General features: G+C 35.2%; 2 protein-coding genes across 8 annotated transcripts in view; one reads left to right on the top strand and one right to left on the bottom strand.

Annotated features, from left to right (window-relative positions):
• slka (STE20-like kinase a) overlaps positions 1 to 3342 on the top strand; it is a 33510-nt gene extending 30168 nt beyond the window's left edge. For all 3 annotated transcript variants that reach the window (XM_051126980.1, XM_051126979.1, XM_051126978.1), the window contains one exon: positions 1722 to 3342. In XM_051126980.1, coding sequence (XP_050982937.1) covers positions 1722 to 1868 — 147 coding nt within the window. In that variant the 3' untranslated portion in view covers positions 1869 to 3342. The remainder of the gene's footprint in view (positions 1 to 1721) is intronic.
• Positions 3343 to 3698: 356 nt separating this feature from the next.
• On the bottom strand, positions 3699 to 26737 carry col17a1b (collagen, type XVII, alpha 1b). Of its 5 annotated transcripts, XM_051126973.1 has the most exons (58): positions 26585 to 26737; positions 25414 to 25474; positions 25144 to 25194; positions 24858 to 24962; positions 24500 to 24721; positions 24340 to 24387; positions 24218 to 24247; positions 23020 to 23067; positions 21523 to 21663; positions 21121 to 21294; positions 20916 to 20987; positions 20745 to 20801; positions 19013 to 19087; positions 17172 to 17246; positions 16916 to 17068; positions 16688 to 16777; positions 16289 to 16330; positions 16027 to 16191; positions 15398 to 15634; positions 15224 to 15268; positions 15061 to 15087; positions 14945 to 14971; positions 14789 to 14851; positions 13955 to 14059; positions 13743 to 13796; positions 13615 to 13632; positions 13473 to 13526; positions 13351 to 13386; positions 13222 to 13257; positions 13064 to 13126; positions 12773 to 12808; positions 12588 to 12659; positions 12388 to 12414; positions 12240 to 12275; positions 12034 to 12069; positions 11871 to 11951; positions 11651 to 11686; positions 11456 to 11536; positions 11299 to 11370; positions 11029 to 11079; positions 10828 to 10890; positions 10675 to 10734; positions 10493 to 10519; positions 9271 to 9315; positions 8953 to 9030; positions 8821 to 8868; positions 8555 to 8686; positions 8365 to 8472; positions 8162 to 8278; positions 7959 to 8075; positions 7768 to 7872; positions 7528 to 7680; positions 7300 to 7440; positions 6911 to 7096; positions 5261 to 5431; positions 5079 to 5159; positions 4904 to 4984; positions 3699 to 3857 (listed from the first exon to the last, which is right to left on the bottom strand). In XM_051126973.1, exons 2-58 carry the CDS (start codon positions 25466 to 25468, stop codon positions 3814 to 3816), a joined length of 4653 nt encoding a protein of 1550 aa, XP_050982930.1. In that variant the 5' UTR covers positions 25469 to 25474; positions 26585 to 26737; the 3' UTR covers positions 3699 to 3813. The 5 variants fall into 5 exon arrangements, with proteins under 5 accessions (XP_050982930.1, XP_050982933.1, XP_050982932.1 ...); XM_051126976.1 differs by lacking the exon at positions 17172 to 17246; XM_051126975.1 differs by lacking the exon at positions 19013 to 19087.
• Positions 26738 to 27912: the final 1175 nt, after the last annotated feature.

Raw genomic sequence — 27912 nt, 5'->3', positions numbered from 1 at the left:
TCATCAAGTTAGTGTTTTTAAGCATTTATTCCAAAATAATAACCTGAGGCAGTAACAATGTAAACAATATATTTTATTTGTGAACTTATATTCAGCTATTCTTTTAATAATTGACTTTCAACAATTTTTTTTTTTTTTTGGATCAGTCATTAAAGCTTGGTAAATATTGTTCACAAGACAGAGATTTACCTTAAATTTCAGCTGATTACTCACTAAAACCTCCCACAGATCATGTTTTCATGCCATTTCAAGTCTTATTTTGATATAACAAAGTGGTTTTATCTAAATGTGTGAGTTGTTTACTTACTTTTTGTAATTAGTCTTCCCATTAAAGGAAAAGTCCACTTCCAGAACAAAAATTTACAGATAATGTACTCACCCACTTGTCATCCAAGATGTTCATGTCTTTCTTTCTTCAGCCGTAAAGAAATTGTTTTTTTGAGGAAAATATTTCAGCATTTTTCTCCATATAATGGACTGATATGGTGCCCCGAGTTTGAACTTCCAAAATGCAGTTTAAATGCAGCTTCAAACGATCCCAAATGCGGTTGTAAACGATCATAGCCAGGAAAGAAGGGTCTTATCTAGCGAAACGTTAGGTTGTTTTCATTAAAAAAATTACAATTTAAATACTTTTTAATCTCAAACGCTTGTCTTGTCTTGCTCTCTCTGAACTCTCTGAACTGTATTCTGTTTCAAGACAGTTAGGGCAGTGGTTCTCAATCCTGGTCCTGGGGGACCCCTGCTCTGCACATTTTGCATGTCTCCCTTATTTAACACCTGATTGAGATCATCAGCTAGTTAGTTAAGTTCATGGATCACTGAATTAGGGTATGTCAAAAAACTCCAATCTTATTTTCTTCCTCAACTTCTAAAATCATTTCAAAATCTTCCTACATCGCTGCAGAAGTACCGACCCAGTCTTTGCAAAGTGAACATGCAAAAATCAAACACCCTTAACAAAAAAGGTAAAACTTTGATATAGGATTGTTTGAAGCTGCATTTAAACTGCGTTTGCGAAGTTCAAACTCGGGGCACCATATCAGTCCATTTTATGGAGAAAAATCCATAACCTAAAAACACATAATTTCTATACGACTCAAGAAAAAAAGACATGAACATCTTGGATGACAAGGTAGTGAGTACATTACTTGTAAATTTTTGTTCTGGAAGTGGACTTCTCCTTTAATGCCATTATATTGTTCATACGAACTGATTTGCGAACGCAGAATACGCATGAACCCAAGAGGCGGATTTATTGCATGAACCAATCACAGCCGAACATAACCAGTCTTATCCAATCATATCGCGATGGAGGCATTGTCTCCTCTCAAAAGATTTCCCACATTCATTCTCAGTTACCCTCCACCATACTTACTGCATGCTTTAAGGGATCTGTTAAAATCAGTTGGTCCAGGTGAGGTGAGAAAAACACGAACTCCTACTGTAACTGTACCTGCTGGTGTCGCTGTTGGACAATGTTGCTTTAGAAAAACAAGTAATTTGTACACTTTTTGATGTTATTTTTTTGTGATATTTGTGTTTTATTTACGAACTAAGAATTTTTTTCTCAACCAATATTTTGAGGCATTGCCTCCTTCGGAGTTGTTACTTTCTTTAGTTCTTCAGTTGTGCAGCTTAATATTTTTGTGGAAACTGTGGTACATTATTTTCCAAATAAAATGTTCAAAAGAACAGCATTAAAATATGCTCTCTCTTAGGCTCTGGAGGAAGAGTTCACACGTAAACTGCAGGAACAGGAAGTCTTCTTTAAGATGAGTGGAGAGTCTGAATGTCTCAATCCCACCACCCAGAGCAGAGTCTCTAAATTCTACCCCATTCCCAGTGTGCACTCCTCCGGCTCTTAATCTTCACTGAGCTTTATCTAAAGTCAGGAAGAGCTGTTCCAGTCAAGAGCCCATTAGCCTTTTAAAGGTGTGAGATCAGAATAGATGCATGGGGTTGAAACGAAATTCCAAAACACCTGAAAGTTGGAATCTAACGGGGATGAAGGACAAACCTTATGCATTACCTAGACAAGCTTTTTTTGCCACATTGAATCCAATGGATTAGCATTTTAGTTTTCTGTACGTTGTCTTCTGGTCATGTTAATTTGTGCTTGAGATGTTAGCACAAATTCGCAATGAATACACTCAGGCAATATCATCTTGTCTTTGTGGAATACATACATGCATAAGACAGCCTTAATGATGCCCATAACAAACACAAAAAATACCACTTAAAAGGTGAGAGGTCACGTTTAAAACAACTCGTGGACACACTAGCCACCGTTACACTCAAATCTCTAAATAGTAAATGAAGCTTCAGTTCTGTTATGATCTTACAACAGCTGTTATACGTTACATTTTTTTTTAATACTCCTGAGAATCTGGTCTGTTGTGTTTTTAATGTCCACGCAAAGTTACTTTTAAAACAAAATACTCATTTTAAAGTTTTCTTTTACTCTTCGAAGATATTTGCAGTCAAGGAATGTAACCTGTAAGTTGACATTGCACACTTTGAAACAAAAAAACATATGCAGTAGCGATCTCTTTAGTGCATTAGGAAGGAAATAGTGCCCAAATATGTCTATGATGATGTCATTTCTCATTGGCAAGTCACTTTGTGGTCCAGAGTACCCAAGTTTATTTTTTTATAAGCAAATTTCACATATTTGAAGAAGAATAGGGCAGCCTTTGCCTTCTTGAATGTTTCATATATGGTGTTAAAAAGTTATTTATGGATTTAACTGAAGTTGAACATTTTTATTGTTACGTTTTGTTCCTGTTTCATCAATATATAAGGGGAATATGAACTTGCACATGCTAGATTGCTTATCTTAAGTTTAGGTTTTCTTTTTATTGAAGGACACATAATTTGATAGAGCAGTGTTTAGTCCATTGCAGTCTGGGAAGACATGAACATTTCTCGCTGTTGCTGAGGACTTCTGATTCAAGCTCTATTTTTGATAACATGTTTTGTGCAAGAAATTACACATCTGTATCTTATCCATAATATGACATGCTGTGCTCATATACTTTTTGCATGCTGAAAGAAATCCCAAATGCTGTACTCTACCAGAGACGTAGACTTTTTGAACAGACAAAAAAAAAGCTTGTTCTAAAAGTTAGTATTTGCACAAACAGTGCATTATAAATCAGAGACAGAAAGAAAGGGCCGATATCCCAGTGTCATACTGCTGAACAGTGACCTTAACCTCCTGCAGCACTTTGATGGAATATCTGATGCATTTTTTTTGAGGTCAATTTATGTATCTAAACGCTTGTGTCCATTGGTATACTGTAATAATGCTGTAAATAAAACTCATTGTATTTTCTTTGATTTGCTGCTGTTTTTTTTGTAGTTCAGTATCAAAACAATCATATCAAATCATATTGTTCTGTTACACATTCAGTGGCTTTTTACTTGTAAAAATGGCTTGACAACACATTGTCTTTCCCTTTTTTGTTCAATGTTACAATTTTTTAAAAAATGTTGCAAGGCAAAACATTACCATAGAAAAGATTCATACAATATAAAAAAACAATTACAAAGCCCACTACTGGGTAAAAAGTACATTTCAAGTGCTATATTTAAACGTTAGATAATAAAAACTAAGACATTGATGTCTTAAACCCACGCTAGTAAAGATGAAAATCGTTCGGAATGTATGGATTATAATATTGCATGCATTCAGATGACCCAAACAAGCCTCTGCGCTGTGTTACTTCATAGAAAGAGGCTAGTTTATGAATTTATCTTCTTTAAGATATGTATTGTTTCTTCACACTGTAAGTGCATCCATGGAAGCCTTTACACACCTTTGCTCCGAATCCATCGACCAGTCTCGAAATCACCTGTTAAAGTTAAAAATAGAGATACGTGTCATGATTTTTAGATACTGTTTGGATATATGATATACTATTGTATATTAATGATTATCTTGGTAATTGAGTAACCTGTGGAGTATTCTGAGGAGTAATCGGATAATTACAATTATGTTTGAGGTAATAAAAATGGACCTAAGCAAACAATAGCCTTTAAAATGACTTAAAATACATATATCAATGAGGCAATAATAATTAGTTTAAATAAAGTATCAATAGCAAGTAATCATATGGTTTTGATAAGCAAAACTGCTTAAATACGTAATGTATTACATAAACAACAGAACTAATATACTTTAAGCATTATAACAAATGACTGCAGAGGCGGCCAACAGCCTGATGATTGTTTTTACACTTTACTGAGCGATAGAATCCTTGTTTAATATTTGACTCAACATTTCAATCAAATGTCCACTTAATCTTTAATATTTGGCCATTTCTTTAGGACAGAAATGCTACAGCCACTGTATTTTCTTGAATATGTGGATATCAAAACTTTAGAACCTTTGAGCTTTTATTTTGAAATCGTGATGTGTTTGATTAGCTTCATAAATGATTTACCTTACAAATCTGATGAAACTGGGCACGCTGCATTTCCAGATGAACGTTATAATAAACAAACTCAAGGCAATATGCAGAGATGAGTTTGAGTTTGAGACGCTCCACACATGAGAATAATTACAGTTTGTGTAGCAGCGTTTACTGTGAACGGAGCCGCTCTGAGGCGCACATACATAACCTACACGCATGTAAATAATTAAAGCACATATATTGTGCATTATTATGATTTTCAAATAGGTTTAATATATTATGCAGTCTTGAAAAATGTCTAATAATGTGTTTCATACATTCTCGTCCGTGGAATGCGCCACTTCCGGTATTTTGCCAGTTACTTGGGCAAAATGCAGTGGAGGATTTTTTTTTTAAATCGAGTACTCGAATTGGAACAAGGAATCATGACAGCCCTAATAAAATTAGAAGCCAAGCATACTATGACTGATATGTAGTTTTCTTACCTTTTTCACCCTTTTCTCCCCTTGGTCCCTCTGGTCCTCTTTGTCCTGGAAGGCCGGGTATCCCTGAGCTCCCTGTTTCCCCTGTAGATCACATACAAAGAGTTTTATATTCACAGCTCTTCACTGTCATGTTCAAGCAGGTACTTGATTTCCTGATGTGAATCGTGACTGGTACCTTTTTCTCCTTTAGGTCCAGGGTATCCTCTGTCTCCTTTGAGTCCTGGCCTGCCAGGAGGCCCTGGAATGGTCCCATGTGCTGAAAAGATAAATGTTTATGAATAAATATTATAATGATCTATAATCATAACCTATAATCAGTGTATGTGATACAGTATGTGAGTGGAAGTGGATACTAACTTCTAAAGAAGTCCATTAAGTCAGCCGTCACGTTTCCATAGGTTCCAATCACACGGCTGTACCCAGGTTGGCCGGGGGGACCGGCAGGACCAGGAGGCCCAGCTGGTCCTTGGATTCTTCCTGCGTGCGTTCTCCAGTATCCCTCTGTCAGGTCCTGTAGTATACCTTGATCTGAACGAAACAAGATGGATTCACTCATTAGCCCTGTGATGAACTGACCATCAGTACACAGTTTCACAGTTTCACTGTCTCTGCCCCAAAACACTTCATGGCTCCAGTATCTCTGTGATTACACAGGATAACCGATTTTAAAAAATTGATGGATTTGCTTATTATCACAGTGCTTTGTACTATTTTTGTATTTTTTAGAAACAACATTGCTAGAAACTCGTAGTACCAAACAAAGCCAAAGCATCCTAAATTATTTTGATCCTAAATGAGTCAGTGTTTTTGAACGAATCAATTATGAATGACTCAATGACTCACTTAAAAAGATAGCGGCTGCATCTGAGTATGCACATTTCTCTACTATATACTTGACTAAAGAAATGTGAAATGATTACAATGTACAAATTCCCAATATAAAACGTGTGAAGATGTAAGAACATTTATATATGATACTATTTTACAATAAAAATGTTAACTGATAATTAATTATGCAAATTCAACTTTGTCAAATTTCTCAGTTTTGAATTGAAAATATAATCTATCATGTATGGAAGCCCGTTTCCACCACTGAATAAGAATTAAAAAAGGTAATTGCAACATTATGAATTTTCAATTGTGTGTTATAAATATATATAAACTTGCAATTCTGAAACATAAAGTCACAATTCTGACTTTCTCAGAATTGCATGTTTATATCTTGCAAATGTGACTTTTTTCTAAGAATTGTGAGTTCATATCACAACTGTGCATTTTCCTCAGAACCGAAGTTCATATCTTGCAATTGTGATGTATTTTCTCAGAACTGCAAGTTTATATCTCGCAATTGACTTTTTTTTCTCAGAATTTAAGTTTATATCTCGCACCTGACTTTTTTTTTCCCCTGAATTGCACGTTTATATTTCACAATTGTGACTTTTTTTCTGAATTGCATTTTTATATCTTGTAATTGTGGCGTTTTTTTTCCCCTCAGGATTGCAAGTTTATATCTGCCAATTGTGATGTTTTTTTTTTTATGTTTATATCTCACTTTACAATTAAGAGTAAATTTATGCACATATTAAAAGATTACTTTATGGATTACTTTAACTTCAACTTTTTCTATATTTCCATAAATCCCTTTAAATCCTTCAATTATGTGATGCCTTTAAATAAATAGATAAATGTATTAAGTTCAGAATAAATTCATACTATATAGAACATACTTTTTTAAACATGACATAATTACTTACTCAAAAGAAGTACCTACTTAGAGAGTAGAACAAATTGGTTAAATGAACGATTCAGTGGCTTACTCTTAAAGTAGTAACATGTTAAAGACTAAATATCATCACTAGGAAACCAAAGCATACTTAAGACTAGAACTCTATTCTTTTGCTGCATTGCAAACGTGGATATTTCTTTCAGGAATCACAAGGTTAAGTTTTTACTGCTTTATTATGAACATAACTCCAGTGCAAAGGACTTGAATGATACTGTACTCACTCTTAATGTAATCAGTCACTTTGATTGCAACATTGGAGTAGTCCACTGGTTCACTGATCTCAGAGCCATAGCGGTACTGGCCTCTGGCATTGTGATAACTCTGTCCAGGTTCACCACGTTCACCCTTTTGACCAGGCGGTCCGGGAGGCCCAGGGTTACCGTGAACGTAGCGCCTCATAGTGTCACCTGAAAAAAAAAAGTGAGACTATTTACTGATGCGGCAATCAACCATAGAGTGTTTCCAGGAACTGGTCAGACAAATCTAGGACAGTTTTTGACAAAGTAGAATGGAGTGAGTTCAATTGTTAAAATCGGTCAAACATCCACCACTATAAAGTTACACCGAGGTGTCAGTTTCCAGATTAGAGTGTGTGGTGAGTGACTCTCACTGTTTAGGTAGTCCTGCAGCTCAGCACGGATCTGTTCTCGTGCAGAAGATCCTGTATATGATACAATGCCCCTAGTGTCTCCTGGAGGACCCTGGGGTCCTGGTGGACCAGGTAGGCCAGGAGGTCCCCTAAAACCAGATTCTGAAAACCAGAGAATCCCATAATGATTTTTTTGCAAAACTACAAATGTGTATCAGACAGTACAATGAAACTCATGAGAGGACTCACTCTGTAGGTAGAGCTGGATCTCCTCTAGTTTGTAACCTGAGACTGCAGAGGAGCCTCCTGAGATGCCGGGCGGACCAGGGGGTCCCTGAATTCCTTGAGGACCAGGAGGCCCAGGGGGCCCAGGACGTCCAATGCCTCCACCAAGCCCTGACTCTGCAAACACATTTAAAGTGAATATGAGAAAAAAGGAAATCCCTTCGGAGGTTATAAAACGAAATAATTTTGAACAAAATCACATACTGTGAAGTAGAGCGGTTATGTCACTGTGGGAAGCACCTGGCTGGCCAGGCTGGCCAGGTGGGCCGGGAGGACCTGGTAGTCCAGATCTGCTTATCATTCCCTGCTCTAAAAGCAAATTCACAAATGCCATTAGAAAGACAGAATTCAAACTATTGCAGCTTTAACATTTAAGATTGAGCTTAAAGACACACCATTCATCATTCTGATGGCATATCTTGCCACTTCCTGTGCGTTAAAGGTACTAGCACTAAGCCCAGGTGATCCCGCTGGTCCTGGAGGACCAACCACGTAACGCCTCACATCCTCTCCTAAACACAAGAAAGTCACTGGGTCAATTCTCAGATTCAAGATTCATATTATTTATACACAAGTGGGTCTGACAAGGTTTACTCACTCTGTAAGAGGGAAATGATGTATTCAGCACTTATACTTGCAGGTGGGCCAGGAGGTCCTGGAGGTCCTTGAGGTCCTTGAGGACCTTGGCTAATACTGTTACCACTAATTCCAGAGCCTGAATCAAAATGAAATCAATTTTACCACAACTGCAACAGGATTCACAGACATACATTAAACATTACACAGCAGATCTTAACTTACGCTGAATGTAAGCGATAACCCGAGACGCCACGTCCTCCACGGACACTGAAGGTCCAGGTGGACCAGGTGGACCCTGAATACTAGACAAATGCTGCCTCATGCTGTCACCTGTAGAAAGGATGCCACACATTCATGAGGAAATGAACCTTCAGGAGCTGGAGTGAGATCATCTAAATGAACAGGTACTCACTGTGCATATACTCCGTGATGTAATGATGAAAGTCTGCAGCAGAATGGGATCCACCAGAATGACCTGGAGGACCAGGTGGACCAGGAGGTCCTGGAGGACCAGGCTGCCCTTGGGCCCCAACTGCAACTCCTCCTGATACAAATGGCAACAAGAAATGATAGTTACAGTACTAGTTTACTTTGGGAATCTCATTTGATAATCTAATAATGGTCCTATTAGAGGTCATTTTTGGGTGAACACAAACAGTGCAACATATTAATATTTACCTCTTGATTCGCCTCGGTACGATGATGTACCTGGTACTCCTGGTTCCCCTGAGAAATTAATTTAAAGATTATTGTACTAGATATTAAGGAACCTGAATACAACGTCTCCTCATCATTAATCAAGGTTTTTACCATTACGGCCATCTCGTCCAGGTGCTCCAGGAGGTCCTGGGGGACCTGGTGGTCCTTGAGCCACGCCATACTCAGAGACTATGTAAAGTAAAAAAATAAATGATTTATTCTTTATTAAACATTTTTTATGAACACTTAAAAACTGTTTCTCTATATGTCAGATGGTTTAAGGTCTCTTCACAATATTTCAGTTAACAGCAAATTAAGTATTATAGGGACTAAGTGCCATAAAATAATACACTTTTTTTTAACCAAATCTGTCGCTTTAAGTGTCACAATGTTAATGAATGTGTCAAAAGAAAAAAAAAGTTAACTTACTAACTCTACCAGGACTCCCTGGAAGGCCAGGCTGACCTGGTTCCCCTGTAAAAAAAAAAAAAAAAAAGCACCATTGTTATAAGGCATGTGGCGATCTATTTAAGAGAAATAATCCCTAAGAAATAATCAAACATAAATTTAATGCAACAACAAATAAATGTGCAATTATACAACAATACTATATATGCTTTCATCAGTATTACATTAAAAAAAGTCAATTAAATATTATTTTAAATCATTTAAATAGCATTTATGCTGGTAAGGGTAAGGTTTTTGGCCTGCCCATTACTATGATTTTTCTTTTAATTTGAAAAATAAAGGCAAAATTACAAAATACAAAAATCACATTTGCAAATTGTTTTAAATATATTATCATTGTTAAGCAATGTTTTTGGCATAAGTATAAATTTTTTCTATAAAATTTAATGTCATGTCAGCCCTGTTACCCTCATCAAAAACCATTGTAAAATAATGTATATTCAAGTGACATCCATTCTAGGAGGTTACATCATCTCTCAACCAGGATTTCAACACTTAAAACACAACCAGGGTTCTCTCACTGCTCTATAATGTGCTATTTTTGATGATTTATGAGGCTTGACTGAGGGGGGTCATCATGCAATGTCAATCCTGTTACCATGTTAAAAATGTAAATTTAAACAATTATTTCTTACATTTAATATAATCAATATCTACAAGTAAAATCCTTTAGCAATTAGCAAATTAGAAAATTATTAATCGTCACATCTATTACTGTTAACCTGTTTTAGAGTAACAGGTTTTGACATGTGGGTAACAGGGATGACATTGATTAGGTTTGACCCTGTTTTTAAAGATTGTCTGTGTAAAATACAGACATTTTAAAGGTCACACTCGGAATATTATTGAGCTAATACCTATATCATTCAGTGGCATATGACTTCTAATTAAACTATAATATCTAGTAACGCTTGTGGCGGTAACAGGGTTGACAAAAATACTGAAACATGAGGTAGAAAAATAGTCATAAAATAATAAATTACATAGCCTGAGATGGAACAATACAATTTCCTGTCATTTTAAGGTATCTTCATTTCATGGATATTTAAAAAATGTTGATTAAACTTCTTTTTTTGTACTTTTTACAAATTTCGTGGAATGACCCTAAGTCTTTTATGTGTTTTACTGTTTATATCAATTCTTATGACCAATATTAAGTGTTGGTTGGAAAAGAGAGCCTCACCTTGGTATCCTCTTGGACCTTGGGCACCTGAAATTCACATAAATATGTTATTAGATATCTGACGATAGTTAAGTAACCTACTTTCTGACATCATATTTTCATAGTGTCTTCACTGGAGATAGGTTGGAATAAAGGTACCAACGAGTAGAATCAACTAAACACAAGTTCTGTGTAAGACTCACCTGTTGCTCCTTTAGGCCCTGGTGCTCCTGGTGGCCCAGGTGGTCCCGCAAAAAATGTTCCTGTTTAGGCAGCGTTTGTAAAATTGTGAGACTTCAAAAACCACAACACCTTAGAATAACGTATATTATCTCAGACATATGCAGTAATCAAACCTGAGTTAGGCACAAAGTTTCCTGGATCTCCCTTGTCTCCTTTAGGACCAGGTCTGCCATATCCTGTGAGACAGTGACAAAAGAGTTCAGAAAAATATACTACAGGAAAATATATATATGAGTTGGTGTGTGGCAAAACTGAATAAAACTGCAATGAATAAAATCAGAGTTTGTGTAAACTACTCCTTTATTTCATCTTACCTGGTGTGCCTGGCTCGCCAGGTGGTCCCTGTGGTCCTGGTCTAGAATCGCCTATAGGGAGTAAAAATGGATTAAATGCATTCAAATATAATCTTCTTAAAGCTTAAAAAAAATACTTGTAAAACTATTTTGTCATATATAAACCTGTATAATTTCATGAACTCTTGAATTTCACATTTAAAAGACACTGTATGTGGCAAAAAAAAAAAAAAAAATCAGACATTCAACAGATGTTACTCTTGAAGCCTATCATGAATAATGTTATTATACCTGGACGTCCAGGAGGCCCTGGGGGACCAGGAGGACCAGGTGGTCCAGCAACATGTGGAGCACCATACTGTCCTAAAAATGACAGATATTCAAATGTTATGTTAATGCATGTTCATGTTAATAATGTTCAAATTAGATCTTTTAAATAAAGACTCACTTTCAGTTCGCATTGAAATAGTGTCATCAGCGCTAACAGAAATACCCGGTTCTCCTTGATCTCCCTTATCACCTTTAGGACCTGCACAAAAATCAGGGTGGATGGATGGATGCATGGAAGGTCATTGGGATATAATTTATATTTGACTAATTTACAATTTTACTTAGGAACACCAGATGAAAAATGGAAATTTACCAGGCTGTCCAGGAATTCCAGCAGGGCCAATGGGTCCTAGCATCACAAGACATATCATAAATACACATTATAAATATACTGATGTACAAACAGTGCAATTAGTTCAAGTATATGTCATTTATTGGACTGTGAATTTTCTATTTTCTAAAAAAAACATGTACAGTGTGATTCTGATTTGACTGATTTTCCATTTTTAAAAGCGTGAAGATTATGAACATACCTGAGAGTCCTGGAGATCCAGGTGGGCCAGGGGGTCCAGGGCTTCCAGGTGGTCCTGGGATTGCTACTGAGCTAGAACCTGCTGCAAAATTAAAGCACTCAGTGTAAGTTTATGACTGCACAGTGAACTGTTAAATGTGTTTTAATGCTTCATGTAGACTTACCTGCATTGATCACTCTTCCAGGCTCACCATTCTCACCTGTGAACGTTTTCAGAATAATTATTTGGACATTCATAGACATAGTTGCACACATATAATTCTAATGTCCAATAATAAGACAAATTACATTGCTAAAAACGCAAGACTTCAAAGAGCAGATAAACATTGATTCTATAGTCTATTTTACTAAAACAGTCACCACACATCACCTTTAGCTCCAGGCTGACCAGGATTGCCAGGTAGACCTATGAAAAAAGAGACATGTTCATCATTTTATCTTCATACACATCTAAATTGCATAAAAATGTAACGCTTAAATTAGGTAGAAAAAAAAATGCAGTTCAAGCGACAGATTACCCGGAGGTCCTTGAATCCCTTGAGTTCCTGATAAAAAGAAAGCAATAGAAAAAATGGAAATAAAAAACACAATTCAGCTATTTTTTCCAACGTTATCAAATGTTAGTATTTTGAATGTGTATAACCACATGGTGAATGACAGAAACTGTACTATAACATGCAGCTAAGCTCATTTTCCCGTGTTTTTCACGTTTTTATACCTTGTTGCCCAGGATCGCCGGGTGGCCCAGGTGGTCCTCTGATTCCTGGTAAGCCAATTGAGCCTGGCTCACCTAGATATGAACCAAAATGATACAGAATACAGACACAGATTAAAATAAAGGCACAGATATAGGTACACAAGTTTTTTTGGCTTGAAATCATCAAATCTGAAAATGCCACTTACCTCTTTGTCCCTTTTCACCATCAGGTCCTTGAGGCCCTGAAATTAAATTACAAAATGACAATCTGGACAATTTCCATTCATTTAAATCTACTTGAGACTTTATTTAACATTTAAATGTAGTAAGATCTAAATGATTTTGAAAGAAGTCTCCTATGCTAACCATAAACACATAATACAAAAATATTATGAAATCTTTTATAATAAATAAAAAAATATATATTCTAGTTTATTACATTTTAACAGGTAATTTATTTCTGTAATGGAAAAGCTGAATTTTTATTTCTTAATCACCTGCTGATCCTTTAACTCCTTTCTCACCGGCTGGCCCTTGCCGTCCAGCAGCACCAGGAGTACCTGAGAGCGGGTACAATAATTTAACAGTGAATCAAATATTTTCAACATGGCACAAATGAAAGTTCTTTGCTATGGCTCGGTATAAATATACACACCTGGCAATCCATTTTCTCCTCTTTCACCATGATCACCTGATACAACACAAATGATTTCACATGAATTCCCACTGACTACAGTAATGAACCTGATACTGTATGCAGGCTGACATTTAATTAGTTACAAACCTTTAATTCCAGGTGGACCAGGAAGTCCTCTATCACCTGGAAAGATATTTTAAATATAATTTAAAAATTTTGTTCATAGAATGCTTTGTTAAAACACACCAAGTGCTCATGGTGATACACACCTTTAGACCCGGCAGGGCCAGGTTCACCTCTGAAGCCTTGAGGGCCTTGTTCACCTGCACAGAAAACATTTCTTTGTTACACATTTAATGTATTTATTTTATAACACAGAAAATATTTTTTGGTAAAGAAAGAGCTGATTACCATGTAAACCACTAGCACCTGTTGAACAAACAAACAAAAAGAGAACAAAGATCAAACACATGCTAATATTGCATAACATTTATATTTAGTTAAATCTGATTTATATAAATTGTGTTTTATGTATTGACCTTTAGGCCCAGGTGGACCAACAAGACCAGGAGAGCCAGGAAGACCAGGAATACCTGAAGAAAATACAGATACACATTGTAAATGAGATCAAAACAGTAGTTTTGCTCTCAAAAATGTATGTTGTGTATGAGAACTGTAATTAGTAATAATGAATGAAATACTCAAAATGAAATGCTTTCAAGACTCATTCTCAAAGTATGCAGTATCTTACCCCTTTCACCCTTTTCTCCAGATCCTGGGGGTCCTGGCTCTCCACGGGGTCCAGGTTGACCATCTCTTCCTCTAAAACCTGGTGGTCCCTCTGGACCATGTTCACCTGTCACACACATTAGAAAGATTTGATGAGGCAACATCTGGAAAAGGTTAATTCTTTTTTTCAGAACAAGTAAGAGCGTTAACAGGACTGAGTCTTGTGTTCTGAGAAGAGATGTATCTTAAATGTATGTAGGGACAGTCTATCAACTAAATTGACTATTTAAAGTTATTTGTTAATGCTATAGCATTAGCACCTGTCAACTGCAGCATTTGTGACCCTGGACCACAAAACCAGTCATAAAGGTCAAAATTTTTTTTTCAAATTGAGATTTATACATGATCTGAAAGCTGAATAAATAAGCTTTCCATTGATGTATGGTTTGCTATGATAGAACAATATTTGTTCGAGATACAACTATTTGAAAAAATCACCTTTAAGGTTGTCCAAATAAAGTTTTTAGCAATGCATATTACTAATCAAAAATGAAGTTTTGATATATCTACAGTAGGAATTTTACATACTTAATATCCCAATGATTTTTGGCATAAAAGAAAAATCAATAATTTTGACCCATACAATGTATTTTTGGCTATTGCTACAAATATACCCCAGCGACTTAAGACTGGTTTTGTGGTCCAGGGTCACATTTATGAACACATCTCTAAACCTTAACCTTTAAGACTTAACTTTTGGGGTATTTAGTTGATTTACTTTGTGACTTCAACATAGAATTAATGATGGTGAGCAAGTTCCCCACAAGATAAAAATGTTCTCTAATGTTTCAGATACCTGTAATTCCTTTTTCTCCCTTTTGTCCTTCTCTTCCTGGATGTCCTGGCATTCCTGGTGGACCTAAAGATGCACATTAAAAAACAATGAAAACTGTTAAGACTTCATTCTGCACAACTGATGAGACTAACTCTACAAGAGGATCATGCTTCTTACCTGGCAGGCCTGGAAAACCATTATCTCCTGAAAAAAAGAAACAAGTTTTCAAGTTTAAGACTGTAAACACATCTGTTTCACAGATTTTTCACAGCCAGAATTAAAATTGTACAAACCCTTCGTTCCTGGAGATCCGATGTCACCTAAAATTGGTGAAAAGAGCAAATGTGTGATTGACGTAGTGATTGAAAAGCAGGTTATTAACTAATAAATCTCCATAGAATGTATAAATAATATTTTATGTACTGGCAGTTCAGTAAAAAAAAAAAAGTGGTGTACCTTTAGGCCCTGGAGGTCCAGCTACGACTGATGAAGCAAGGTAGGCTAGATACAAAAAAAGTTATGTTATTATTTGTATTAACTGTATGCATATATGCATGACATTTTATAAACAATGTACACATTTAGGTGCATGTGTTGTTTGTGTCTAAGCAGAAGTGTATTCACATGTACCTTTCATGGTTTCAGACTTCAGCTCTGCTTTCAGCATTTGCTGTATATTTCTCTGCAGCACAGAATCGTCTGAATAAGATGAATCCAGTGAATTAACATATGCCGCTTTACTTCCACGTTCTTTATATAGGCCGATGTCATCAACATCAGAGGACAGACGACTTGTGCGGGCTTTCATGGAGGAGGACATTTCTTCAAGAGCGGTGACACGAGACTTTAGTGCCTTTACCTCCTCAGCTTCATAGAAAAGAAATTCGATACAGATTAGATGACAATATGCAATAGCACATAATATATAAGTTAGGTAGAAAACCTAATCTGCACACAAACAGTAATCCTCTATGGATAAATACACACTGATAAATAAGATACAATTCCCTTCTTCTAAGTTAAACCAAATCCACAGAGGTAAGAATGGATTTTTTGATTATTCTTTTTTGAAATAGCTCCTTCAATACAATTTTAGGTTTTGTTGAAATTATTATTATTGCCTCACATTTTGAAAACCTCTTCTGTACAGTTTTAAAATGAAGCTACGAGCTGTTTCAAATGTCTTATTAGCCAAATTGTACCAAAAGAGAAATAGTGAATAACTGTTTCATGTCTTTCTTAAAAATGACAAGACTTACCTAAAGCAATGAGTCCAAACAGAAGGCCGAGGAGGAGCAGGAGGCTTAGCAAAAACCCCAGCAGCCACTTCCACCAGGAACAGCACTTTGGCCCACATCCACAAACACCAGCTCCACAGTTACAGCCGTCATCATAGTCATCAACAACCTTAGCCTTATGAATCTCTGACAGGACACACACAGCAGGAGACAGCTCTCAGTTTTATATACTATGACTGTATATGGTATTATGTCGAATGTTTATTCAAATGAAAGGCTTTACCTGCATATGTAGCTTTATCTTTTGTTGCTGATGTAGATCCATCTTTGGAAAGGTAAAAAAATATTTTGTGATGTCAACAGATATTTTTAATATTTCTTTGAGACAAGCAGTGAAATTGATTGTCCTGCACTGCCAGTCAAAAGTTTTTGAACAGTAATTTTTAATGTTTTTTAAAGTCTCTTCGCATTTATTTGATCCAAAGTACAGCAAAACAGTAAAATTTGAAATATTTTTACTATTTAAAAGAACTGTTTTCTATTTGAACATATTTTAAAATGAAAATTTTTCCTGTGATTTCAAAGCTGAATTTTTAGCATGTTCTGTTCAAAAACTTTTGACTGGTAGAGTAACATCCCTCAAGATGAAAACATCAAGATACATGAAAATAAAGTCCCTTACAATGTGCGCCAGAGCTAGACTTCACTGGAGCACTTTCAGAGTAGCTGGTCATCATCATTTCCTTCTTCACTGAAACATCTGAATATGACCCTTTAAAGCAAAGAATGTGTGTATTTAATTAGTGTGGGTCATAACATATTCATGTTATATTTTGAATCAATCTAATTTAAGCACCACAGATAATTCCCTTTGCAACATCAAATACAACATTTAGTGTCCTGTGTTTACCTGCTGTCCCATTGGAGGCGCTTTTGGTAAACTGCTTGCCGCTGTCTTTGGTCAGGATAAATTCGTCGGTTTCTCTCTTCAATGGAATATTCTCTTTCTCCAGCGTCAAGTATTTCTTTTGCACAGTCTCATTAAGTGTCCTTGTACCAGTTCCTAAACATGACATAAAGTCTTCATGTTTATCAAGCCACGCTGAAAGCATCTTAGAGAACTACAGTAGCCATAAATCTTTTTCCTGAGTGAGTATAACAAACACCTGAAGTAGAGACGCCTGTGCTAACAGCAAGAGTGCCGTTGGGGCTTGAGGAATAATTCTTTTGCACTCCATATCCTAAAAATACACACAAAACAATATATGAAGATGTCTGAATGTCAAGTATCTCTTTGCTACATTGTTATACACATCAGCTTAAAGTCTGTGTATAGGCAATTCAGAGAATTAGGCACGAGTGGGTGTGGTTTCAGCTCCGATAGCGGACACGCCCCCAGCTTCTTAGATAATACTGCTTATTTTGTTGAGATTTTGATAACTTATTTCATTTACATGGTGTTTTTTATCAGTCAAATTTGGCTGGGTGGTTAATAACACATTTTTCTGTGGTGTGACAAACTTGCTTCACATGGACTTTAAAAGGATGCAGTGTTCTGTTCATAAAACAACAATGACTAACATTACCTCTTTAGAGAACTAATGATAGTTCAGATTTTTACCTGCTCTAACATTTTTTAACTGACCCAAACAGAAAAAAGCAAAAGATGCATTAAATTGGTCCAAAATGTCAATAAACACTTCTACCTTTTTGCTGTCTGTACTACCGATCAAAAGTTTTTGAACAGTAAGATTTTTTTTGTTTTTAAAGACGTGTCTTCTGCTCACCAAGCCTGCATTTATTTGATGCAGTGAAAAAACTGTAAAAATTTTGAAAAAAAAAACAAAAATTGAAATATTTTTACTATTTAAAAAAAAGTTTTTTATTTGAATATACTTTATAATGTCATTTATTTCTGTGATTTCAAAGCTGAATTTTTAGCATCATTACTCCAGTCACATGATCCTTCAGATATCATTCTAATATTCTGATTTGCTGCTCAAAAAACTATTATTATTATTATTTTTATTTTTATTACTATTATGTTGAAAAGAGCTGAGCAGATTTTTTTCAGGTTTCTTTGGTGAATAGAAAGTTCAGAAGAACAGCATTTATCTGAAATATAATTTTTTTGTAACATTATAAATGTCTTTATCATCACTTTTGATCAATTGAAAGCATCCTTGCTAAATAAAAGTATTAATTTCTATAATTCCCCCTCCCCACCCTAAAAAAAAAAGAAAAAAGCATTACACTGACTCCTAATAATAATAATAATAATAATAATAATAATAATGCTTCTTGAATAGCAAATCAGTGTATTAGAATGATTTCTGAAAGATCATGTGACACTGAAGACTGGAGTAATGATGCTGAAAAATTTTGTTTTGATCACAAGAATAAATTATATTTTAAAATATATTCAAATAGAAAACAGTTATTTTAAATAGTAAAAATATTTCACACTTTTACTGTTTTTGCTCAAATAAATGCAGGCTTGGTGAGCAGAAGAGACATTATATAAAAAAACATTATAAATCTTAGTGTTCAAAAACTTTCGACTGGTAGTGCATCCATTAAACGCAGCTTTGGTGAGCATTAGAGACTTCTTTACCCCTAACTTTTAAACAGCTGTGTATTTAGATAATATTACCTTTAAAATTATCATTAAATGTTAGGATGCGTTTTTTAAAGAATTTTGTTGCAAAACAATGAAATACACTGAAAACTGATTTGTTGATCATTTTCAATCCATCCTAACTGCTGCTTCTAAAGCCTCTATTCAGGCAATTTTGACAAAACCTTATTTATGTTAACCATCTACACAATGTTAAAGTTGTGACAGATTTCGACAGCAGAACACTGTTTACTATTTTGACAGTTCACTATGGAGCGTCAGAGCAAGTGACAGTTCTATCAACTGTCCCAAAACTCTCTCACACTGACCCCGTCCATTTTTGTTGTTGAGCTCTGCTGTGCAATATAACAGAGTAATTATAACAAACACCTGCAGTGGAAACGCCTGTGCCAACACCAAGAGTGCAATTGGGACTTGAGGAACAATTCTTCTGCACTCCATATCCTAAAAATACACACAAAACAAATAAATGAAGATGTTTGAATGTCAAGTATCTCATACATATTAGAAACATATTGAAAACACGTTAACAAAAGACTGTAAACTACGTAGAACTGAATTGCGGAGTTAGACCCCTAAAGAGTTTTTAACCATTTTTGTGTTCAGGATTTTTAGGCGGGCCTGAAATCATGTCTCGATGATGCAGTGGAGTCAATGAGCATGGCCCCGCCCCTAACACTATAATAACTAGATCGTGATAGCATCAGTGGATCACCCACTCAATTGCCAGATACTGTCATTACTGATAATTACTACAGCCTACAGTTAACTACAGCCTAGCTAGCTATGCCTTTGTCATGTAAATGCATAATACCTGGTTGTGATAATTTACAAGCGCTATTTGACAGTTAAGAAAGTGGCAGCTTTCCCGAGAGTGGGTATGGTTTCAGAGCTGACAGCATCTAAGACAATACTGCTTATTTTTTTCAAGATTTTGATAACTTATTTTATTTACTTTTTTTATTAGTCAAATTTGGCTGGGTGGAAAATAACAAATTTTTCTGTGGTGTGACAAACTCATATTTAATATTGCTTCACATCGACTTTAAAAGGACACAGTGTGCTTGTTCATCAAGCAACAATGACTAGCATTACCTATTTTATTTAAACTTGCCCTAACATTTTCACTGACCCAAACAGAAAAAAAGCAAAAAATGCATTGAACTGGCAATCTAAAAAGTTTTTGAAAAGTAAGATTTTTTATGTTTTTTAAAGAAGTCTCTTCTGCTCACTAAGCCTGCATTTATTTAATCCAAAGTACAGCAAAACAGTAAAATTTTGAAATATTTTTACTATTTAAAGTAACTGTTTTCTATTTGAATATATTTTAAAATGCAATTTATTCCTGTGATTTCAAAGCTGAAATTTTAGCATCATTACTCCAGTCACGAGCCTTCAGAAATCATTCTAATATGCTGATTTGCTGATCAAAAAACATTATTAATATGTTGAAAACAGCTGAGTATAATTTTTTTAGGTTTCTTTGATGAATTGAAACTTCAGAAGAACAGCATTTATCTGAAATAAAAATCTTTTGTAACATTATAAGTGTCGTTATCATCACTTTTAATTAATTTATCCCTGCCAAATAAACGTGTTAATTTCTATAATTTCTTTCCCAAGAAAATGCTGATCTTTTGATCTTTCTATTAATCAAAGAATCCTGAAAAAAATGTACTCAACTGTTTTAAATATTGATAATAATAATAATAATAATAAAAATGTTTCTTGAACAGCAAATTAGCATATTAGAATGATTTCTGAAGGATCATGTGACACTGAAGACTGAAGTAATGATACTGAAAATTTAGCTTTTAACACAGGAATGATATTTTGATCAAATAAATGCAGCCTTGGTGAGCATAAGATGCCTACATTCATGCAATTTCAACAAAACTTAATTTACGTTAACCATCTAGACAATGTTAACATTGTGACATATTTTAACAGCAGAACACTGTTTACTATTTTGACAATTCAGCACTAGGCGACAGAGCAAATGACAATTCTATCAACTGTCCCAAAACTCTCACATTGACCCTGGGCCATTTTTATCGTTGAGCTCTGCTGTGCAATATAACAGAGTAAATATAACAAACACCTGCAGTGGAGACAGTGCTGCTGGGACTTGTCAAATAATTCTTCTGCACTCCATATCCTATAAACAAGCAGTGTGTACAAATGAACATGCTTTCTAGGAACGTTAATAACTTGTCATTTGTCAAAGCAATGTAATCACAAATAGTTAATATTATATGTGTCTCAAGGATACCTGAGTGTGTGTTCGCTCCACTGGAAGTTAGAACTCCACTCGCAGGAGCTAAATTGTTTTGGAAGCCATACACTGTAAGTCAGGAAAAAACGTGTTTAGCAAATGTATTAGTAGTTTTATTTATAATACACCAGAAAATAGAGTTTGACATTGGTGATGTCTTGATAAATTCTCTTTATTTAAATCAGCGATCAACTGCACAGACCTGATAAGGAGGATGGCGATGTGCTGTTAACAAGAGCAGCTCCTGTTGACATGTTGTTGGTGTTGCTGTGAAAGGCGTAGGGAGTAGCGGTGGAGACTGTAGAGGGCAGTGTGGAGCTGTTCCATGTGTATGAGGCCAGGTCAGCGTCAACAATAGTGGTGTCATATTGCTCGACTGAAAAAATTGAAAGGAAGCCTTAACACCTTGGAACTGAAAACACGATCTCTATGCACGGATGAACTGGGGAATTTGGGATTCTTTGTGCATGAAAATAAATGGGATCTGCACACCAGAGGTGTGGCAGGAGTGTTAACTACTAGAAAGTCTTTTCTAATATATAAATTTTACTACTAATGCATGATCTGTCAACAGCCTGAGCTCTTCTAATCCAACGTTCAGTACCTGCATTGGCGGATCTCTTGGTGTCTAAGGTCCTAGCCTTACGAGGTATAGGGAGTGGGGAGGAGGAGGGAGATCGTGTGGGGCTGACGCTGGCCGAACGTGATCCCTTCAGCAGCTTCTTCACATCATCCAACTCTGTCCCTGTAACAACAGCACTGTATAAGTCACAACATCGTGTCTAAACGTGTTTTGCTGCTTATTGCACTTGAATGGTTTACAAAATCTAATTTAATCCCAGTTAACAAACATATGTTCTAAGAACGTTTTGCTAACATTCCAATTAGGTTATGAAAACGTTATTTCAGAATGTTTTTTAAATGTTAAAAATGTCCAGTTGTTTAATGTATTAAGAACGTTTCTTCTCGGTTATGTGAACGTTAAAGGAACAGTCTATTGTATTAGAATGTTACATTTGATCGTTCTCTCAATGTTTAAAACAATTTTTTTATATTTAAAGGATGATTTTTTTTCTTGGTAATAATTGGTAATTTAATTTTATCATTTTTAAACTGAAACATCCAGTTTCCTCTCAACGTTATGAAAATGTTTATCAAATATTAATAATGTTGTAAGAATATTCCATAAATATTACTTTAAGAATGTTTTCTCCTCACATTTATATAACCTTTAAAAATGTGAACATTATGGGAACGTTCCCTGTTACCTGGTATCATTATAAAGTGCTACACATTTCTGTACACTACCAGTCTACAAAGTTTTTGAACAGTAAGATTTTTAATGTTTTTTAAAGAAGTCTCTTCTGCTCACCAAGCCTGCATTTATTTGATTCCAAGTACAGCAAAAACAGTAAAACGTTGAAATATTTTTAATATTTAAAATAACCGTTTTCTATTTGAATATATTTTAAAATGTAATTTATTCCTGTGATTTTAAAGCTGAATTTTAGCATCATTACTCCAGTCACATGATCCTTCAGAAATCATTCTAATATTCTGATTTGCTGCGCAAAAAAACATTTATTATTATTATTATTATGTTGAAAACAGCTGAGTAGATTTTTTTTAGGTTTCTTTGATGAATAGAAAGTTCAGAAGAACAGCATTTATCTAAAATAGAAATCTTTTGTAACATTATAAGTGTCGTTATCGTCACTTTTGATCAATTTAAAGCAACCTTGCTAAATAAAAGCATTAATTTCTATAATTTCTTTCCCAAAAATTTTTTAAAAATATTATACGGACTCCAAGCTTTTGAATGGTTATGAAATGAAAATTTACAACGGAATTTAGAAGGAATATATAATATATATAACATTTAAAAAAAGAAAACAGTTATTTTAAATAGTAAAAGTATTTCACAATATTACTGTTTTTGCTGTACTTTGTGGGTCAAATAAATGCAGGCTTGGTGAGCAGAAGAGACTTATTTAAAAACAGTAAAAATCTTACTGTTCAAAAACTTTTGACTGATAGCATATATTTATTTTATGTGATTTCTTAGACAATTGAATTAGAAATAAATAGAGGAATAACATACATCTAGTGGAGGGAGATGCACTCTGTAGCCTGGTCCTGATTTCCGTCTCTAAAACAGAAACACAAATAAAAACACAGACAGAGAGAAAATATTTTAATCAGTAATTATCTCCTCATTCTTTCAACACCAGCACATACATTTACCACATATATTTAAGTATGTAACTGATCAATAATGTCCAGGAACCACAAAGTGTTGAGAAGCATTGAACGCAACCTGTCGACGGTTACTTCCTGATATTGACAAAATTATTGTATTAACTACTAGAAAAAAACTTGGGAAACACTAGAACAGGAATACAGCTGTGTAGGATACAATTTTCTGTGATAAGCTTTCTATTATACAGCATTGTAATAGATTTTTTGCTTTATGTGTGCGTGTTTGCAGTAAACTGTCTTTCATAAAGTGCGTGAGTACTGACATAAAGTGCGTGAGTACTGTTTTGCTGCTTATTGCACTTGAATGGTTTACAAATCATTAACGTTTAAACTGGCAGGACTTAAAAACAGATGCAGATACATTTCAGCAACTGTCCTGAGTGACTTTTAAGCTGAATATTGTTGAAAATATATGATAAATGTTCTCTATCACTAATGAGTTACAAGTCTAAACCATGTCCCGGGGTTCATCCCCGGATGGCCATGGCCCAATTTAACCCCTGGGTGTAATATATTTCACAACAGGCCTTAATTAAAGGTGTGTCTGGAGAGCTGCCCACCGTTTCCAGCCAATCAGAAAAACTCCCTGTGAATTACTGCGTATTCGGGTTTGCTGACACAACTTTTGTGGGTAGGGTTTTGGAGAGACCACTTTTTCGGTAACACTTCACAATAAGGTTCATTAGTTAAAATTAGTTAACTACATTAGTTAACATGAATTAGTTCATGTTAATTTCAGCATTTACTAATGCATTTTTAAAATCACAAGTTGTGTTTGTTAACATAAATTAATGCACTGTGAACTAATATGAACGACTGTATTTCTATTAACTAACATTAACAAAGATTAATAGTGTAATAAATGTATTGTTCATTCATGTTAGTTAATACATTAACTAATGTTCACAAATGACACCTTATTGTAAAGCGTTACCGCTTTTTTTTCATAGTAAAAAAGGATAGTACCATTGGACGGTAGATGATTATCCTATGCAAAATAATTTATATACTATTTGCATTAGTGTAAAGAATAATCTCACCTCTGCTTTGACTCCTTCCTCTAGTTGAACCTGAAAACAGAGCGATTGAAACAAAAGCTGATATTTCTTGTCTCCGTCATATAAAACTACGTTAATCATTTTTATTTGGCTGAAGGTCCTACCGTAGTCTTTTCTTTTTATTTCTGGGGATGAGTTGTCACTTGAACTTCCTGTTGAAGTTAAAAAATATTACATTCTAGTGTAATTATGAAGGACTGACCAAACAAATGCTTAAAAAAATGTATTAATTTATTTATTTAAGGTGTCTCAGCTGTGACTAACCATCATAGCGACGTGAATGAGAAGTTTTGCTTTTCCTTTCCATAAACAAAGCGGAGTCTTGTGTTCTTCTCATTCCATCAGTGGAGCTGGATTTCACCCTCGACCCAATTCCCGATCCAGAGACAACTCCAGAAGCACCAGTCTTCCTGCTCACAGTTGTCTCCTCAACCAGATATTCCCCTGATCCAGAGCCTAACCCACCCGCACTCACACCCACAGATGCTGAAACGCACAAGCAGCGACAGTTTACAAATATATGAGTTTATTTTAAATATTAAACATGTATAAATACTGTTTCAGAACAAAACCTAAAACTATTTATTGTGTAGCTCTTAAAAGTATTGTTTGATTCGCTTACAGGATGAGAAAAAAGGACTGCTGTTTTGAGTCAAAATGTTCTTCTCCAGGCCAGGAGACCCAGAGAGACTTGACATGCCCTTGTTGGCGGATGCACTGAAGCCCCCTTTGGGTTAAAAACACAGCAATGTCAACTTTAAAATCATTTTGAAAAAGATGGTCAAGTTACAGCCACAGTATGACATGATGCATAAATTCAGTGGAGGAAGAAGGCACTGAATATGAATAAATCAGACAGTGAGAACAGATAAAATGTACATAGGAAAGTGAACAGGACTTGAACTTACGTGGAGGTAAAGATGTAATTCTAGTAGTGGAGATTGTTGTTTCCGTAATGCCTGTTTTCATAATACATGTCTTAGAAATACAGTCCTTGCTTTGAAATTCAAAAACGTACATCTGAATAAAACTTTCCAGTTTCATAAATATAGTAATCAAGCTTTTCAAGTAACATTACAGAACCACTAGGTGGCACAGTCTTTACAATGAAAAGATCTTCATAAAATATTTTGGTTCAAGTTCACAGCAAATTGATAAACTCAAGCTAACACCCTTACCTCTGTCTCCTGAACTTCCTCCTGAAAAGTTTCGTTGCTGTCTTAAATCATCCATTCCATGCTAAATAAATGTCGCAAAACAATTACAGATCATTAAAATCCATGTGATATGAAGCAGAATCAGTCTAGACCCAAACATACTCAAAAACATACTATATTAATAGGTGTTTCTGTTACAGCTGAACTATGGGATAGTACTGATTGAGAAGAGCTGCAATACATATCATAAACTTATTTAGGTTAATCAATTATACTTATGCTGATAATTTGTTTTTACAATATGATGTGTTTTACTGTCTTTGCCCCTCACAACAAGTTTTAACAGGAAATGTTCACTGCATGCACACTGATAAACAAAAGGATTTTTTCTCTTTCCTGACAGATTTCAAGGCAAGAATATTATAGAATGGAAGACTATTCCACGCCATATCCAAAACATCCACACATACCCATATTCGACATTAATGAAAAATAATGCTTAAGGGACAATTATTTCCTTCAACAAAAGACTAGAAAGTACATCTATAGTTTCATATTTTCAGTGGAGAGAGTAAAGCAATTTATCACCACCCCACCCTTTCCATCTTCAGTTTCAAACGCAAGACCAGCTACTGTTTCCCTGCAAACCACAATACATGAAAAAGCTACACACAGTGAATGGTCCCCCATAGACAAATAATGCCTTTATTTGCTAATGGTGATTGTCCGTGCAGGGCTTTTCAGCCCTGAATTCAGAATTAGTTCAGATATTAACCCAACTGCGTCCCCACATTTACTGTGAAGTTTAGAATACAACAGTTAAACATTAAAGACGTCTCATAATTAGTCAGATTGACCCATAATTGATCAATGCTTTCGTAAAGTTGTTTACTGTTACAGTCTAGTTTCTAGTCTCTGGTGCAGTCCTGCACAGAAACAAGATATAAATAAATCTGACTGTCTGATCGGATTTGTAAATAAGTATAGTATATAAGTATATATTGTAAATAAGTAAGTACTTCAGGAGACCAACGCACTGATAGAACCATATAAAAAGCAATAATTATAAATAAATGAATATATAGATAGATATCCTAAGCACAAATGTATTATGTATTATCCATTCTTATTTTGTGATTAAAAGAAGCAATGATACAAGTTTGAAAGCAAAACCATTATTAAAATGTTTTACCTTTGAGCCGAGAGAATCTGAAGAGAAAGTCCCCTTGAGAGTTTGGCTGTGATCTTCACCAGTGCAGTATGAATGCTGTTACCTGACTTCTGCTCTTTTCTTTTTGATATCCTCTCTTTTTTGACAGGCAAGTCTCCACAGGACTTCTGGGTAGGATTTTATAACGAGCCACTCCCCTGTTTTTTTGGCAGGTACACAGACAGACTTTTAAAGAAGACAATACCCTCGGGAATCACAATTTTATCCTTTATGTTCCAGCAAACTAAAGCTTTAGGACATGTTCAGGTGAACACAGGTGTGGCTGGATGCGTTATCTGCGCGTCAGCAGCTTCGCCTAAACGGACTCACACAAAAAATTATTATTGTTGGCATAGCAGCATAAACATGACAGAAAATGCATTTTGTTCAGCTTGAAGCAATTCATTATTTTTATTGTATTTTATTTTTACTCGTTGTTAAATAATGGGTTTTTTTTTATGTAGGCAGTTAAGTCAGAAAGACTTACTATGTGTTTAAATACCTTACATTTAGGAGGACCATGTTTTGTCTCTTATTAAAATACACTGCAGCAGTGTTTTATGAGCGACGTATATTGCATTCAAAATATACCCTGGTGAAAAAAACAGCATATGCTGGTAGGTATGTTTTGATGCTGGTTTAAGCTGGTGCTTAGCTGGTTTATGCTGGTCCTTTGCTGGTTTTTGCTGGTCATGTTGCTGGAATGGACCAGCATCAACCAGCAAAGGACCAGCAAAAACCAGCAAAGGACCAGCTTAAACCAGCACCAAAACATACCTAACCAGCATCCCAGCATCAAAACATGCCTACCAGCATATGCTGTTTTTTTCACCAGGGCATTCTCAGGAAAAACGTACAAAGCTGCCACTTGTACAAAAGCAGAAATATTAAAGGTACACATTAATACATTAAAAGTACATATTAGTAGGGTGCAACAGGGCTAAAGGCGCCCCAGGGTGGAAAGAGCCTTTGGTATTAAATAAAATTGTCTGATCTTTGACGCGATCGTGAGCAGCAGAGCAAAGTCAATTCTGTGCTTACTTGATGTAATATTTGATGTTTTTAAAAATGTTGTAGATTTAAGTAGCAAATGAGAATCATTAAAATTACTCAATATATCTTGAGACAAATGTCTTCTTAATGATTTTCAGTTTTGTTTAAGATAATTAAAACAGCAGTTTTTAAATAACGAAAGAGATAAATGTATGATATTTGGGGTAAAAGCACCCCTGCTGTTGGGGCTAAAAGGCACAATAATTAACATGATAATTAATAGACGGCTGACTTCTTAATTTGTTGACATGACATTG

The sequence above is a fragment of the Labeo rohita genome, chromosome 13 (assembly GCF_022985175.1).
Source record: "Labeo rohita strain BAU-BD-2019 chromosome 13, IGBB_LRoh.1.0, whole genome shotgun sequence".
Taxonomy (NCBI): Eukaryota; Metazoa; Chordata; class Actinopteri; order Cypriniformes; family Cyprinidae; genus Labeo; species Labeo rohita.
Note: the sequence above shows the minus strand (reverse complement) of the source record. Positions and strands in the feature narration are given on the sequence as shown.

Coding starts and splice junctions, on each gene's coding strand:
- col17a1b (XM_051126973.1), bottom strand. CDS start 25,468: ATGGATGATTTAAGACAGCAACGAAACTTTTCAGGAGGAAGTTCAGGA. Junction 14,972..15,060: donor CGGATCTCCAGGAACGAAGG/GTTTGTACAATT, acceptor TCTTTTTTTCAG/GAGATAATGGTTTTCCAGGC. Junction 8,076..8,161: donor CATCATTTCCCTCTTACAGA/GTGAGTAAACCT, acceptor TCTTGTGTTTAG/GAGAGGATGTGAGGCGTTAC.